Source organism: Poecilia reticulata, linkage group LG10, assembly GCF_000633615.1.
Source record: "Poecilia reticulata strain Guanapo linkage group LG10, Guppy_female_1.0+MT, whole genome shotgun sequence".
Classification (NCBI taxonomy): domain Eukaryota; kingdom Metazoa; phylum Chordata; class Actinopteri; order Cyprinodontiformes; family Poeciliidae; genus Poecilia; species Poecilia reticulata.
In genome coordinates this window covers 8403873-8420898 of record NC_024340.1, presented here as the reverse complement: position 1 = coordinate 8420898, position 17026 = coordinate 8403873, and the positions used below count along the sequence as shown (strand labels likewise).

The following is a 17026-nucleotide window of genomic DNA, read 5'->3' as shown; positions in this document are numbered from 1 at the left end:
ATTCAGTTTGTTTTCATTGATTTATTTCTTATCGCAACAGGCCTAGAGACAAATGCATGCCACATTTTAGATTTTATAAAAAATAAAAAACTGAAACTTTCTCTTCCATTGCTGTTATATTGGTCTGTTCTGGTATGTTTGTGTTGGTAATGTAAAGAAATAAAACAGCACTGAAACTCATGTGACTCCTCATTTTGTAGTGCAAATTTATTCATTTATTTTTTCACCAGTTTTCATGATTATATTGTACGTTTGACAGATATTTATATTATATAGTGCTTTCTAGGTGGAGAGATTGAGATTTTTTTTTTCTTCGCTTTTCATTGTGTCAGTTTTGTCCAACAATGAGCGGAGTCCGTGGCTCCACCCTCAGCTCCAGTCCTGGTTTTTAGCACCGGTGATTCTTCTTGTCTAGACAGAAAGCAGGCGGACCGAGGCGATCCGGGAGAGTCCCTGCTCCGTACTCCAGCCCTGGTGTTCCCGCTCTCCGGCTCTTTGTCCCCGGAACTCGCTCTCACTCCTGGCCGTCCACCGGGGCTTTTTTTTTTTTTTTTTTTACTCGCATCTGGATCCCAGTACGAGTCGCAAACAGCCCAGCGTCCTGTGCCGCAGAAACCACGGCGTCTTTAAATTTGGGAAAGAAAGCAAGAAAAGAAGAAGAAGAAAAAGGGAAGACAGAAGAAACCCAGCTCTCCTCCGGCAACTTTCTGCGGTCTGCTGTCCTCCCGTGGTTTATCCGTTCGTCGAAGCCGTGAAGCAGTTTGTGTGAGACTGTGATTGTTGCCTCAAGTTGGAGAGAAAGTTTTTTTTTTCTGCTCGCTGTTTTCGCACATAAGTTTTTTTTTTTTCCCTGTCGAGTCTGGAACTCGATACTAAACTAATACCTGTTGCTTTTTAAACGTGCGACGTTTTAACAGGGTTTGGGCTTTTTTTTTCCCTCGGTGTTTTTTCTTTTTTCTCTTTTCTTTTCTGGCTCCCAAATTGTTGCTGCAGAGCTGGCCTCGGAGCTGCTGTGAATGAAGTTTCTGTTGAGCTGAAGAAATCTCCATGAGGAAACTCGGCCTGAGAGACGCAATAACTTTGCCTTAACTAACGAGCACACAAGACACCTGGGAGGCTGTCTGCCTATTCTGAGTTTTAATTTTCACGGTTTTTATTATTTTTAAAAACATTAAAAAAAAAAAAATTTAAGCCTTAAAATGAAGACGCTGTCGGTGCTGTGTGTAGTCTGCACGCTGGCTGTGTTGTCCGTGTCGGGAACCTCGGAGCCAAAGTTGAAAAACTGCAACGAAGTTCGGGAGGCATTCACCTCCAAAGGCTTCAACATGAACGATGCCCCCAACAAAGTGGTCAACGGTGAGTTTTACTCTCAAGCTCTGCTTTTAAGCCCACGGGCGGGGAGGGGAGCTGCCCGGGGGTTTCATTGTAAAGATTTCCTTGTGCTCTTGTTTTACGTTTTTAACTTGGTAAAGTTGGCTGTAGTAACTCCGGTAAACATTCAGTCTCTGTTTTAGCCGTTTCCTTTTCTTGGATAACAAAAACATGTTAAATATGTCTTTACATAAAAAATAAAAAAAAACCCGCTTTAAGTTCGTCCAGGTCTTGAAAAACTACAGCAACTCAGCTGTTGCATTAAAGCTGCTAGCCAAGCTTTTTTAGAATGAATCAAAATCACGTCAGCCACTTCTACGACAACGTGTTTTGGTATATATATGTAATTATACAGTTGATAAATAGTTTTAATTTAGGTTATAAAAAATAAATAAATCTGCTTTCCCAGAAACAAGCCTCAACAAGCATGTGCATCTGGTGATGTCACAGAAGGCACAAGGCAATTCATCTTTTTTTTTTTATTGGCATTTTTGAAACTTTGCTTGCTTGTTGAACTTAGTAGCTCAGTAGCTTAGAAATAGTCAAACATTTGAGAATAGTGTTTACTATAGAATTTTGAAAAGTACGAAATGTGATTTCTATCCTTAAAAAAAAAAAAATTAAAGGTTGAGTTTCCAAGTTTATTTTTTTCCACAATCTACATTTATGTGTTTTTAAATGACCATTATCTTTATGCTTAATAAATTAGATTTTTTTTTTTAACAAACAGAAAAAACACTCTTCAAAGGTTAAAGTTGTCATTTGTGATTTCAATGCTATTTCTATGATTTAATGAGTTACACACGTGGCGTTTACGTTGAATGCATGGTTCTTTAGCTGGAGCTAGCTTACAGGTCAAGCAGAGGATTTAAATTTCTACTTAGTAGATTTCAGAATCATAAATTAAAGTTATCTGTGTTCAATCTCGATTAATCTAATCCCAGCATTATAGATTTTAACAGATCCAAGTTATCCTGAAAGTCACAAATGGATCTATAACTAAAATATGTAAAGAAAAAACCCAACTTGGTGAATGTTTTGTACTCAAATGTTCCACAAAACTGGCAAAAAAAGAGTGATTTTTCTACCATGCATTCATTTTCTTGTTGTTTGCTGACATAAAACTCTTTCTGATAGAAAATAGACCAGATTTTCAGTTCCAGGACTGGTCAGACATAAAATAGACTGAATTTATCCACCAGCTGTATATCTCTTAAGATCTCCTGTTGTACTGTAGGTGTTGCAGTGGCGACACCTCACCTCTCCCCTGGCTAAACATTGTTTTCCATGTAGGAAATACTTGCAGCTAATTCATAACAATATAAGGGGGTATAATCGACACAAAAGCCCGACTCCCTGCTGAACGAGGCCAGGCCTGTGTTTATTTCCAGGCTTCCTCGGCGGAGGCTCCTGCAGCTGTGAAGTGCAGGCAGCCTGCGGTGATTTAGTAAACATTCCTCGCGAACAAGGCTTGTGGATTTCTCTCCTCTGACTCGGCTAGTCCTCGTTTTGCGGTTGAGGCTGGCTCCGTTTGAGCCGAACGTGGACCAGACGAGAGCACATGACGGGATGAAGGGCAACCGGCAAAGGGGGCCCGATGTGTTGGGAGTTAGACGGGGGCAGGAGGGCAAATCAATGAAGCCAATCATGGGATGCAGCCAAGTAATGGAAACTTGGGTAAGGGGGGCTGTTACAGTGACGGCTTTGAGGGGAAGCAGGGGTTAGGAGGGGAGGAGGCTTGAAATTCCTCTGTGCCCTACATACTGAAACCCTCCCCCACCTTTCTCCATCACCTTTTAATTTTAACAGTAGTTCAATGATTAATGTGTTGTTGGCAGCCGTGAAGTGTCTCCAGCATTGTGCTCTGGTGTGATTTTTACAATCACTGATATTTTGGTCGCGGCGTATCTCTTATCAAGTTTTGATGTGCACAATATCAAAACTTAGGTTAAATTCCTCTCTGTTGTACTTGAAGCTCTTTTTGTTGTAATTTTAAGCATAAAACAGCCTATTTTGTCATCTTATTGCAAATATCTAGGTCCTTTTTGTTCCTTGGTTGTTGTTTTTCTGGTGGTTTCTCACAGAAAGCACTTCAGCAAATCTGCACATGCCAAATACCACTAGTAGAAGAACCATGTGTGTGACAGCATGGAGACAAAATGAGCTTTTCAGATATACACTGCCTTGTAAAAGTATTCATTCCCTTTATGGCAGAGGTGTCCCGATGCAACTTTTCCCATGCCGAGACAATACCGATATTGCGGCTTTGAGTATTGGCCGATACCAATGTTGACCTGATACATTATCAATGCAAACAATGCACATTTTTATTACTTATTTGTAGTGTGGAAAGTTAGAAAACGCTTGATAAAATTATAGACAACAAAAGTAGTTGGAGAACAACTGACTTGGTCGTTATTATTAAAGTGCATGTGGGATACAAGCGCTGCTGGATAGAAATGCTGGAGTGGATTTTAGATGCAGTCTGGTATAATCAAATTCTTGCTTTTTTTCGTCGATATTGGACTGACATCAAGATCGGATTGGGACACTTATACTTTACGTTTTTTAAAATATTACAACCACACCCCTCTCATGGAGGAATTTGTTTTACCTTTTGCACTCCAAAAATCAAATTTTTGTGAAATATTGGTCAAAGAAAGCCATGTTCAAAGAAAACAATGCAAGGACGCATAGCAAAGAAGGTCCTCTGATTAACTATTTCAAGTCTGTGTGGTGGAAAACAAATACTGTGCATCATAATGAATGAGGTGTGAACAACATATACTTAGTGTTTTATAGCAATATTTTGTGGTACTGTTGAGATTACGCACATTTGTTTTTATAATACTGCTATTTATTACTTTTATTGTGGTAATGTATGGCTTCCACTTCCTGGCACAACATTCACAGCTGCTTAAATACAAACACTGTTCTTAAATAACATTTACACTCCAGGTGTCGTTTATATCGCTAAGCAGCAAACAGCGACTGCGTTTGGTTGTGTTTTGGAATTTACTGATATTTATTGATGCTTTCGTGGAGCAAACGGTGAAGAAGACGGCAAAAGTAACATTTTAATTTTTTTGTAACACCAATAACTGAAATTTACCAAGATAATTAAAAATTCTTGTAATAGCATTTTTTTATAATGATAAACTAGGAGCAGACTTTAACCGTATTTGTCATTTCTCGTGATGAATTTCTTATCAAATAAGAAATTGTTTCTAACATTGTCATGATAAATTCCAAATGTGTTTGAACACCTTGAAACTGTCTGGATTGGTAGTTTTATTATTTTCTGTTTGTTACATGAGAGCAGCAATATTATTAAATGCAGCTACTATGTGTTAATGTGACTGACCTAAAGTTGCCTAAAAATGACATAAATCATCTTTATTGCCACTTTTATGGTTATCAAAATACTACCACAAAATACCGTGATAAAACTTAAGTCTCTGTATAGTCGCTATCCTTAGAGTGAAACATGGTGGTGACTGCAGCATGCTTGGGATCCAGACTGAGCTTCAGCTTTATATTTTGTGGGGCGGAAGAAGAAGAATGTTTATTCTATTTTTGTTTTTTCTGTTATAGGTGTGCGAAGCTGCTAGAGAGACATATCTCAATTAAATGCTTCTACAAAATGCTGACAGTGGGTAACAGAACTTCAGATCTGTGTTCACAAGAAGTGTGGAAAACCATGGATTATTTTTCTTTCTCTTCACAACTTTTTGTGGTCTTTCATGCTGAATCCCAATAAAATTCACTGAAGGTTGCGGTTCTAACAAAACAAAATGTGTTGAAGGGTTATGAACGCTTGAATAATGGAAGACACTATTCATCCAGGCTTGGATGTTTCTCCTTGATAGACACTGTAGTAAATGATTCATTGGGGGGGAAAAAGACTAAGAGTCTCTCGATACTCCCTCAAAATGTCTGGTTCAACTTCATAATTAAGCAATAATTTTAACACGGTGGAGCTGTCAAAAGGCTCATCCTGAATTAATTTTCCTTTCCGTTCGGCTCGGTAGACTTGCGTGACAACAACGCATTGAGGAAAGATCCACTCGTCCGTCTTGGTTTTAATGCAAGTAGATTTGGACTTGCCCTCGCTTTGGTGCAAACATCATAAATCCAGTGTGTGGAACACGAGTTCTCGGTGGAGACAGACATTCAGAGATCGCATTTTGAACCGCAAACATCTCAAGTTGTTGTTGGCAGCCAACAGATAAGAATGAATGTGTGTTGCCATCGAAATTACCCACCGGTTTATCTGAAACCAGACATGAGTCGGTGAAATGTTTTTTAGGCAGTGAAACTGCAGTGGAAACCCAGACTGCTCGAGTTTAGACAGAATGAAGTGATACAGAGGAACAGCAAGCTTGCTTGGTAAATTCCTCCGTTATCCCATGGTATCAGCTGAACCGCTTCTCATGGAACCGGTTCCAGACTTGGCTTCCAACTTTTCTTTTTTGTCTGTCTGAGGATGATTTATTTGTGGCTTGTGGTGGAATATTTTGCATAAATTGGGAAGTAAATTTCCCCAACAGAGTGAATAAATAATGTTGGCAATCATGGAAAATGTAAATGGTGGTTTCTGCTGCCTGACTCTCAGCTAATAATGTGTGCAACTGTTGTATTTGGTTCTTTAAATTACAAAACGCTCTCGCTAGCTGAGTGGCGAAGATCCTCAGAATTAATTTATTAGCTTGTAGATTAGAAGTAAGTTGGTGTAAGACTCTCACCGTGTGAAAACTTTGACTAAGACGCAGCATTGTCACGGCAACACAGTGTAAACTTGGGACAAATTATCAAATTGGTTTTAAATCATAAGAGCAATGATTATCTCTTCATCTGTTATGAGTTTGCCTATTAGAGTTGGTTTTATCATCAATGCCATCTGTTCTTTTTCACTTGTACTTTGGCAAAAGTTTTCTGGCAGTGTTCCTGTACTTTGTTTTCTATATCAAACAAACTAAAACCTTTGAAAAACCTTTTTTTCCTCCTTGCCTGTTGTGGCGCTGGACCAAGAACAACTGAGATAAATGACATGAAAACATCTAAAGACGACGCCTAGCGCAACTTTCTTTTTCACGAAATGCAAAGAAAAACGGAGTGGTGTGAGATTTTAGTCTTTGTAGGATTTCTGTTTTTTAAAAGTTTATGAGCCATATGTTCCGCTAGTACTGGATTCACACGTTTGTTTTGGTTGTATTTAACCATGATACCTTGCGCTGTGGTTAGCTTCCTGCTTACGACGCCCTACAGTTCGCTTGGCATTTGAATGGCACCAGAGTTAACGTCAACCAAACCCAGACCAAGGTTTGTGCTCCACAGTTTGCTTTTCTGGTCCTGATCAGGATTTGATTTCTCATTCACACCTCCGCAAATGAACCAGACCATCTAGACAAACAAACCAGATTTTGATAAAAGCGGACTAAACAGGCCTGGTGTGAATGCACCCTTTGTTGGCTACAATTTATTTAAGTCACATAGAATTATATTTAGCTCTCTCTACTTTATAGGACTAGAGGCAGCGCATGCAGACAGTTTAACTGGCTATTAAATATGAAATATTTAGATTTTCCTTTCACTCTCCAACACAGCCTTTTAGAGAAATGAAAACCTTCAGACTTTTCCTTCCCTTTGCCTCACTCAGTTTCATACCATATCATTTTATATCCACATTTTCTCTTAATAGAAAGAGAAATCTATACAATCACATCAACATGGAAAGTCTTGTTGTTAGAATTGGTTCCAGTTGGTAATGGCTAAACAACATTAGCACACCAACATTGAGTCAAAAAATGTCCCATTGCTGCTTTATTAGCCGACTCTTTCAACACCGTGGGGCAGCTGTTTGCCTTTGGGCTTCAAAATAAGAGTCTCAGACATGGATACAACAATGTGTCAAGTCAAAAACACTTATCTTTAACTCCAAAGTCTTAACAGTAGCTTGAAGTGACGTCACCACATGAAGCCACACGGCTACTTCATAGTTTCTTCCTGGAAAGACTTTGCTTTGACGAGCAACATTTAAATTGTATCACAAGATCTGGTTGTTCCTCCACCCATTATTCTGACTTTCTCTTGCATCTCATTTGAAGGTTTCTAAACCACAGGAACAGTGTGATGATATCAGGTTTGAAACCATAACTTTTGAAATTCTTGAGGGAACGTGAGTGCACTCACTGCTTAGCTGGATTCTTCAATGCACTGTTGTTTCTTCCTTTTTCTTTATGATGTAAAATCTCTTGATCATACCTGTGCATTGTACCAAAACTCGAAGTGTTCGTGACCACAGCCTCTCGGCCTGATCGAGAGCTTATCATCTTCAGTCGCACAATTTGAGGAATCTTTCCTACTAAGCTAACGGTGAGGAGGCAGCTTTCTCAGAAGTGTAACCATTTGGAGAAATAACAGGCTGGCCATTGCTGGGACATTCAGCTGATTAGTTGAGGGCGGTGGGGGCGAGGGTACAAGGTCTGCAGGCATTTTCTTTTTTTTTTAGTCCAAAGATCAGGATGAGTGGCTCTGCTCAAAACAGGTGCCTAGGTTTCTCACTCCTGTAATAATTAACAGATTATCCATTAGCCAAGTGTTCAACTTCCTCTGTTGAGGTCAAATCTAAAGCCTGAAGATGTTTTCTTATTCTTCACTAGAAAAATGTCAGCCTTTTTGGATTCACTACAGCAGCAGTAGAAACTTATGCTGTAGTCAAGATCTTGCATTTTTATTGTGTTGTCTTGTATTGTCTTAAACTTGTCATATTTACCGATAGCTCTCATTAAAAGGAAAGTACCGTATTTTCCGCACTATAAGGCGCATAGAATAGACGCTTCAGTTTGGGTTGCCGATTTGTTCTATACTCTATTATTACACATCCACATTTGTAAAGAAGTGGTCCCCGAGCACTTCATATAGTAGTCTGCCCCAGTCATTGTTTCACTCATGGTGTTGCGATATTGTGCCCAACTGCTTTCTGGGTAACACAGACCAACCGACACGCCGCCGCCGCAGTCTCTGTCTCTTCCCCCAAAACCCCCAGGCTTTAAATGTATAGGGGCTGGTCCCTTGGTAGCCCTAGTCGAAGCTCCCCGGATGAATATCTAAATGTCTAACAATATCTAAATGTCAACAAAACAGTCCGACTCCGGTTGGCAAGGAGAGCCTTCTGTGACTAGGCCGGGGTGTGGCCGGACGATGGTGACCCTTCTCCGTTCGCGCACAGCATGTTCGTGGAGAACGTGGTGCTAAATGACCTGCAGACGACCTGATTATCAGGTCGGTAGGTAGATAGGTCAGTCAAACTTTATTAACAAACCAGCGTTCTGACAACTATCCCAGCATGCACCGCGCGCTTCTTCTTCTACGGGCGAAAATTAAGTCTGGGCAGCTTACCGTAGTTGCTAGGCCTGTTGTGGCTCAATATTGGTCCATATATAAGGCGCTCCGGATTATAAGGCGCATTGTCGGCTTTTGAGGAAATTGAAGGTTTTAGGTGCGCCTTATAGTGCGGAAAATACGGTAAGTCTAAAACGGCTGCTATGGGTTGAAACTGGCTTGGCTGTAACTCTGCTCCTCTTCTGGCCCTACAAACGTCTCCACAACCAGCAGGTGGCCTGGCTTCTCAGGTCGCTTGTGTATCTACAATGCTACGCTACGAGTGTGTGGAGTTGGAGACATATTTGGACCACCACCAACATAACACGCTATAATATAAGTAATTAGCAAGTTAGTGACCGTTCTTTCCTTTTTTTTTGAGTCATTAAGTTGTCTAAAAAGTGAAACCCCGCCTTGGTATATCAGTAAGTTCTCCAAAGGTCTGGTCATTAACTATTCATTTGATTCAAGTGTGTTGGAGCAGGGATACGTATAACTACACATGCACAAACTTTTGATTGGGGGCCTATCCAGTGACCACTCAACCTACTCGTCCGTTGTCCTGCTGGAGATGGGGACCAGCTTTACCACAACCAGTCAAGAATTAAACGGACAGAGAAATTGACAAGGTGGTAATTGTGCACATAAATATAAATTGGCTGCTTTTTATTTATTTTTTAAAATTTTCTCCAAAATGTGGTATTTGTTTTGAAGGCAAGTGCCAAAAGCCTCTGCCTAGGGGAATTCACCAGAGCTTAAAGTTTTCTTGTGAATTTACCGTTTTTAGCAGCACAGAGATTCAAGAAAGGGCTGCACAATACATCACCGCAAAATCAATGTACACGTTAATACCTTAAAGGACGATTTGAAACATAGTATTTGTTGTTTTCATTTACAGAATAACCACAGTGGATCCTAATAAGACATGCATCCTGTTGTATGGAGTCTGACTGTAGTAAATGTCTACACCCAGCACACTGATGGCTGTAAAGATGCCAAAGGTCACAGTGTTGGAAGTGATTCCAGTTCAATTTCCTAGTATCTAACAGCCGCACTTCAAGTGTTTATTTACTGAAGCAGAGGTAGGTTGGCTGTGGTTCAGGAGAGCCGACTGCTGGTAAACGCACTGAATTTTCAAACTTTTCTCTGTTGCATCTTTAAAAGGTCCTCATTTGTATTGCAATTATTATTGTTGGCAACATTTTTATCTTCAAACACATTTTGTAAATAGTTTCTAGTGAAGCAAATTTAAGATGCGACAATAAGCGCTGGATTTGAAACTTGGATGTTTCAGGTTTATTACCTTATGTCTGTGTTTAACGTCATTATTTTAAAGAAAGGAGCAGCATCACTGAATCCTGTCAGTGATGCTGCTGATTGAATTAAATTCACATTAAACAGAGATTCTTAAAAAAAGGGTTATGAAACCTTTATTCCATTTGTGAAAACACAAAGAAACATTTGTCAGTGTTTTTTGGCATTGGAATCGACTTGGATTGGGACGGTCACAAAAACCACATTAAACCAAGACATAATTATTTTTGATTGATTCTAGAAACTTTTGCTTTGTTTGTAGGAATAAAAATTGGGATCCTAAGTTTTCCAAAATGATGCCTCAAAGCTTATGGGATGTACATGTCGTTCAGCAAGCTAACTTCTTGCTCCAGCAGAACCTGAGTTTACCATTTGAAGCTTTCAGGAAATCATAACTGGAACGTAGAAACTGTCTAACCTTTGCTTGGTTTGTAAGAGGTTGTTTTACATTTAGTCGAAGGACTTCAGAATCGCGATTTCAGTGCAGTTAAACTCACACCTACAAGTCTGACTCACTGAAGTCAGACTTGCACACATAAGCTACATTTAAGCATGTTAAATGTAGCTTATGTGTGCATCAAGTCTCTGAGCCTCTTAGAGCAGCACTGTGGTTCAAGTGTTTGTTCATGCATGTGTAATAAAAAGTTCTCACTATCAAAACAGAGCCTTTTCCACAGTGGAATAAGCTACACAAACATTAATATCAATGATTTGTTTACAGAAAAAATGTTTGCAGGGCTGGATAATAAAAAAGCAGCAAAAGCCAAAGCATGAGCAATAAGCTCTGATAACATTCCTGAGTGATGAGCTGAGTCCTTGCAGTGCTGTGCCAGGAACCAATTCAGCTCTGCTGCACATTTTTTGAGGTGGCTTTAGATTATGTTATTGAGTTTGTGTTTGTTAGCATAGCTTATGTTTAAACATCTGCTTTTAGTTCACACTTCTGCTTTTGTGCATTTGGTTTATGAGAATGAAACAAAATATTTGTTTCATTCATCTTCTAGTCGGCTAAAAGCATTGATGGTTTGATCGTTTCTGGTGTTGACGTCTACCCATCAAGAGTTTGGTGATCTGTAATTGAGTTTAGGCTTCGTTATGTTGGGGTCCTGTGAAGACGGGGGTGCCTAGCCGACTGCCTTCACCCAGCAGGTGAATGTGGCCCAAATCAAGGTTTTAAAAATGCTCTCGCATGCAGCCCACATCCGACTTTTTCACAGCAGTCTAAATATCCCAATTCCAATCTTTTCACTAGCTTCATTCATGTTATGGTCTTGTGACAATCCTGTTGGCTCTCATTGCTGAATAAACTTTAAAACTGATCCAAAGATGGCAGCATTCATAATACTTCTGTAAACGGTGCGTTGCTGTGACGTCAACGTTCTTCTTCTGCTGGTCGCTGCCTTGGGGCAGTGAACCGTATACACAAAAGTTCAATTACAGTCACATCATTCAGCAGTATGAACAACGCGCAAATAAAATCAGATTTCATTCAAACCTGTAAACGTAGCTGCTGTGTGTGTAGGCTCTTGTTCTAGAACAGGTTTTAGTTCATTTGCTTCTGAATGTTGGTGTTTTGTTGAGCGCTAGCGCCTGTTCTCATTGGGAATTGAGCCAGCAACCCACAGACAAACTCAAACTCCTACTCATGGGATGACGCCATGGGCCGTGTCGCAGTTCGTGCTGGTGAACCTGGTATCTCCCAGTGGATTTGACGTTAGAGAATCTCATTCTTACGGCGGAAACACACAACTGTGGTTCACATTCACAGACCTGTCTCGGGAAAAGCCCTGTGATTGTCCAGATGGGGTCAGTGAAGGGGAAACGGGGTGGAAACATGTGACAGTTTCTTATCTGATTTGTGCCATCACAGCATGGCCACCTTGAGAGCTGCTGTGGCATCCTCTTCTGCATGGCTGGCAACAGCTGCTTCATCACCGTCCCAAAACAATCCAACATATCACAGCCTTCCCGACACAAGACCGAGCACGGCCAAAGCTACAGGAATGTTGGTGAAATTAGCTGTCTGGAAATAGTTTTGACATCCAAGAACTTGTTTAGTCTTTAGGAAGAGTCCTCAGCAACAGGGGAATGTTAAGTTCCTCTGGTACGCTCATTTAGTATGCTCTGAGTGTAGCATCAGCTCAATAGCTGTGTGTCTGTGTGTGTGTTGGCTGAGTGTCCGTTATTTCATCACTTCACATCCTTTGCTTTGGTCCGTGCCTTCAGTCCCCCCAACGAAAAAGGACAAGTGAGCGACAGATCTGTAGGGGGTGGATGCTCTGTGTGGGAACAATTGAGCTCCCCCCCTCTTTTTTTTTTTTTTTTTTTAAGGCTCGCCTTCCCTCCCCTCCTCAACACATTCCACACCGGACCACCAAGACCTGCACACAGGAGACCCGGAGCTGGGAACACAGGGCAACAAAGAGCGCTGGAAGAGCCGAGACAGGATTTGACTGACAGGAAAGCTTTTTTTTTCTCTGGGTCAAAGTGATTTTTCCAGGGGAAGAGTTGATCCACAAGGAATATTTGGATCTGACTGGATGCATACATGCATTTTTACAAACATATGGCTGCCTCACCTTGATTCAATAAAGGTTTCCTTCCCCGACAGGACCCACGTCAGTGTATTTTTAGCATTTGTGACCACAGTTAAACTCGACTCCATCCTTTTGGTGGCCACAGCAAACTGCGAGAAATCCTGATCTGGCTTTGTGGTTTTCCGTAGTTTGAGCTGAGCGATCCCCTCCGCTCCCTCCTGCCACATCCACCAGTGAAGTTCCCTGTTAACACATCCTGTTTGCAGGCTGTTAAAAGTTGGCCATTTCTCTTCCTCCCCATCTGTCCTGACTAACATGTCGGTTCATGTTCTTGTCCTGCTGTTCCCTCTCTAGCTGCTCCTGCGGGAAGTTTTGTTCTCTTCCCTTCTTTTCCTGTCTTCATCCCTGGGTGATGATTTTTTTATTTTCTTTTTGCTCCTTTCTATTGTTCCTTGCAGGTTCTTCCTTTCTTGGCTTCTTCTAGCACACCTCTCTGTAATCTCCACTGCTTTTGCTGGGCTTTCTTTTGGCTTTCCTGGTTCAGAATATGTGCTGATGTGAATATGCAGAGGATGTTCTTCCAAGATAAACATCGGCTGAGGCACCAAACTCCCTATAATTATGATTTGTACCAAGTATATATTTTTCCCCACTTTTTCTTTAGAAACTTTAAAAAACACTTGACTTACAATTGGCATGGGTCGGTATGAGATTCCTGAATGGAAATACATTTTCAAAATTTCCAAAGCATTATCTAGTTGCTTTGATTGAACAGAAATTCACACAGCTTCTAAAGCTAATATATTCTTACAGTTAGAATATACAGTACATTAGCAGCTTAAATACATGGACTTGAATAACCTTTGTTCAAGGTTTTTTCCAATGCTCCCTTTCTGACAATCTGATTATTGAAATTATCATTGAGATAATATTGAGTTATTTGTGTGTGGTGTGTTCAGAGCGATGTGGTCTGTTTTGAAGGACGTTGGATTGCTCAGATCTAAAATCAGGGGTATTCAGCCATGTTGGATCGTCTCAATCTAATGTTGCGGTGGTGGTGCCCGCGGACAAACAAGAACGCAGCCTGTTGAATGCGGCATGTAGCCAATTAGAAAGGGAGGCGACGGAAACACTGACGACCAAACAACTTTTATGGTGCATCAGAAAGTTTGGCGGACATTGTAGACGTCTTTCTATTGTTTTTCTCTTAGACAAAAGTCCACAAACCATCAACGTCGCTTCTCGGTCGGCCATGTTTGTTTCCTCTGAACTCACGTTTAAAGCTGGCCAACAAGTTCAAAGTCTTGCCAGTCAATTGCTAGGTAATATGAAGCAACAGGTGTGGGAGTGGCAGCACTGATCAGACTTTGTTTCTAAAACTGAGAATAGCCTTATCCTTCAACTTCTGAGGGATTCAGAACTACAAACTCTTATCGGAAAACATGCTGCTACACTTTATTGGTTTTAGTAGCTGGAGGAGATTATTTTTACATCAGCAGATCAGACCTCAAAGCAAAACTGAAACCCATATCAGTCAGGAGAACTTCATCCAGAATAACCTTGGATCAGTTCACCCCTGCGGCTGCTTGTAGAAAACTCCTCCGAGGCGCTACATCGCGCTACGTGATCTCTGAAACAATTGACTCTGCTGATGCTCTCTCCAGTTCGTTGTCATCTCTTCTTTTTTTTTTTTTCTTCCATCCCCTCTGATATTTGAGCAGCGGTTCGTTTCTTTTGTGAAGCTCATCTTGCTTGTGGTGTCACTCAGCCAGCTGTGAGGAGTGTGGCAAACAGCCACCGGCTCTGATCTCAGCCTGCCGGAGTGGAGTGTGAAGTCATGTCACCACATAGTTCCGCAGTGGCGTGTGTGGGCGTGTAGGTGTAACCCTACCGAAGTTAATGGCAGTTTTTTAATTTCTTGGGAGCAGCCACGGCCGCTGCGTGTCCGCATTGATGGTCGTTGTCATCGTTTGGGTTCGGTGCGGCTTGTTGGAGGCCTGCGCAGTTCGGAGGGGAGCAAAGCCAGGGACTCTCTCGGGGCGTTTGGGCCGAAGCTTCGCTGCTGGGTGCGGGCCAGAGGAGCAGTAAGTCCCGCTAATCACTCCCAAGGCCTCCATCAAGACTCCCACTGACGACGAGGCTCTCGCTCGGCTCGCATATCCAAAACGCAGTTAGCCTAATAGGTTTCCTAATATTTACGCAGTCCCGCTCTGCGGTGCTCGTTCTTGGACTCGTTTTCTTATAAATTACAGGGTTGGAGATCAAAACCTCAGCCTTTTTTTTTTTTTTTGTCCAAGAGAAAAGAACGAGCCGCGTCTTCAGCCGCTTCGCATAGCTGAGTGCGTTTGATGCCATGTGTTAAAAGCAGCTCGTCAGAACTCTGATTTTCAAACGGCAGACAGCCTTCTGGCTGAGCGCCGACCGGAGAGCGGGGCTTTAAAAAGAGGAAAAAACCCCACACATGAAAGGATCAAATACTTTCTACAATGATGGCTCCAAATCTGCAAATCATTAGATGAGTTTTTTTTTCTTTCTTTCTTTTTTTTATATGCAATAAAACAAGTAGTGTGGGAATGCAGGAATCTGCGCAGGGTTTTGGAATAATGGGAATCTTCTGGGCAGCAAGTAGCTTTGATTTATTGACACATTGAGAGCATGTCATCGGGAACGGACTGAGCCATCCATGACTGAGGCCCCATTAAACCATTGTAGCGTAAGGTTTAGGCTTTCGAGGTCCCTTTGACAGGCGGCGATGAGTGGCTCTCTTCCCACCGCCCCCGCCGGTGTCCAGTTTCCTAAAGCCCAACAGGTATATCAGAATCTTTGTTGCTCTTTTGTGGCTTTGAGCTTCCAGGAATCTGATCCGGTACCTGACCTCATTCTGCCTGGGGGGGCTTCGCCAGGCCTCTGTCCTGCCTCAACATCTGGTCAGATTCAGACGCTCATTTCAAAACTCTTTACCTGTCGCAACGAGCAGCTCTTCAATTAATCTCATGGTAAATTCAAAATGACTCCAGTAATTTTGATTCTAATTTTTTTTTTGAAATGCAGATTTAGAGATGTCAAAACTCGTTTTATTCATGGTTCTGGTTGTGTGTGGTTTTTATTCACTGTTTTTGGTTGCTGTGTTTTCAGTTCTAGGATCTAGTGTTCATTTAAAATTGATCAGTCTTTGAGCTGGCAAACTTCCATTATAAGTAAAATATCAATATATTACTTGGAAATGCTCTCAAAAGAACAATATTGTTGTTTATTGCAGTAATTTGTGGGGCAACATATCGTCCAATAAAATTTATTTCATGACAGACCTACTCTCTATTTGTCTGTTGGTCGGGTGTTTTGGAGAGATTAATCAGTTCAGAATTGACAAATTGAAGATGTTTTTGACAATTCAGATTTCTTGACTTGCTTTCCTTCTAGAGATGTGCAGATCAGGTTTTTTCCTGCCGATTCCGATCACCCAGGAGAGCCGATCACCGATATCGATCACATAATTATTTTTTTAATCATAAGCACCACTGGTTACATTATATGGAAAAAGGAACCATGAATTTACCTTAATTTAGACAAAAACTTGTTTTTAATAACTTTTTCCAAGAAAAAACAAAACAGGCATTGTGCAAATTGTACTGCTATCAGTAATACTATCTTCCAACAGACTGAAAATATATGAAGGCTCTGAAGAGGCTAAATAATGTAAAAAGTCTAAATAAAACCTCTCAACATTGCCAAAAAAATTCAAGTATAAAACTTAACATTCAAAGGCAAATACAGGTTCCATTACAATAAAGACCCACCTTAAGCCACCTGAGTTACTGAATGAAAACCTCCTGATAGCATGGTGGCTAGCTGATTACTGCTAGTTCTGACTGTTTCTGACTGAGCGGAGTAATTATACAGAACAGGGAGGAGATTGATTATTTTTTGAGAGATTATCTGTCTCATGTTAGGACAACGAAAGTTTTAATACGTATGTAAAATTTATTTTTTAAGTTAGATGCTGCAGCTTCAAACAGGTTCGGTGTGAGAGTCACTACCAGGTGGAGCAGAAGCGGCGCTCCGTCTGTGAAATATTACTACCTGTAGCACCTAGCAGCAGTTCAATAGCGAGATCAGAACCAGCGTCTTACATCGCAGCTCGAAGACTTAAAATAATTTTGCGGGTTATTTGTTTAGCTTTCTGACCGTCATGCTAAACCGGGTGAGTGTTTGTGGCTGTGCGCTGCTTTATCTGCTATCTGATCCTCTTATGTCATTTTTACTCCTCGATGTAGCCAAACTCCGTCAAGTATAGCATTGTTTTTATGCCATATTAGATTCGTTGTGTTGATGCATTTTGACGTGCTTCAATTTTCCGCCGCAACACGCAAACGTCCCCATTCACTCAGTGCGTTATAGTTCCACATCACTTAGGATTTGTT

The 17026-nt window shown here is 41.1% G+C and overlaps 1 protein-coding gene across 1 annotated transcript in view; it reads left to right on the top strand.

Annotated features, from left to right (window-relative positions):
* Positions 1-404: 404 nt before the first annotated feature.
* gpc4 (glypican 4) overlaps positions 405-17026 on the top strand; it is a 46952-nt gene continuing 30330 nt past the window's right edge. The window contains exon 1 of the mRNA XM_008419859.2: positions 405-1356. Coding sequence (XP_008418081.1) covers positions 1200-1356 — 157 coding nt within the window. The 5' untranslated portion in view covers positions 405-1199. The remainder of the gene's footprint in view (positions 1357-17026) is intronic.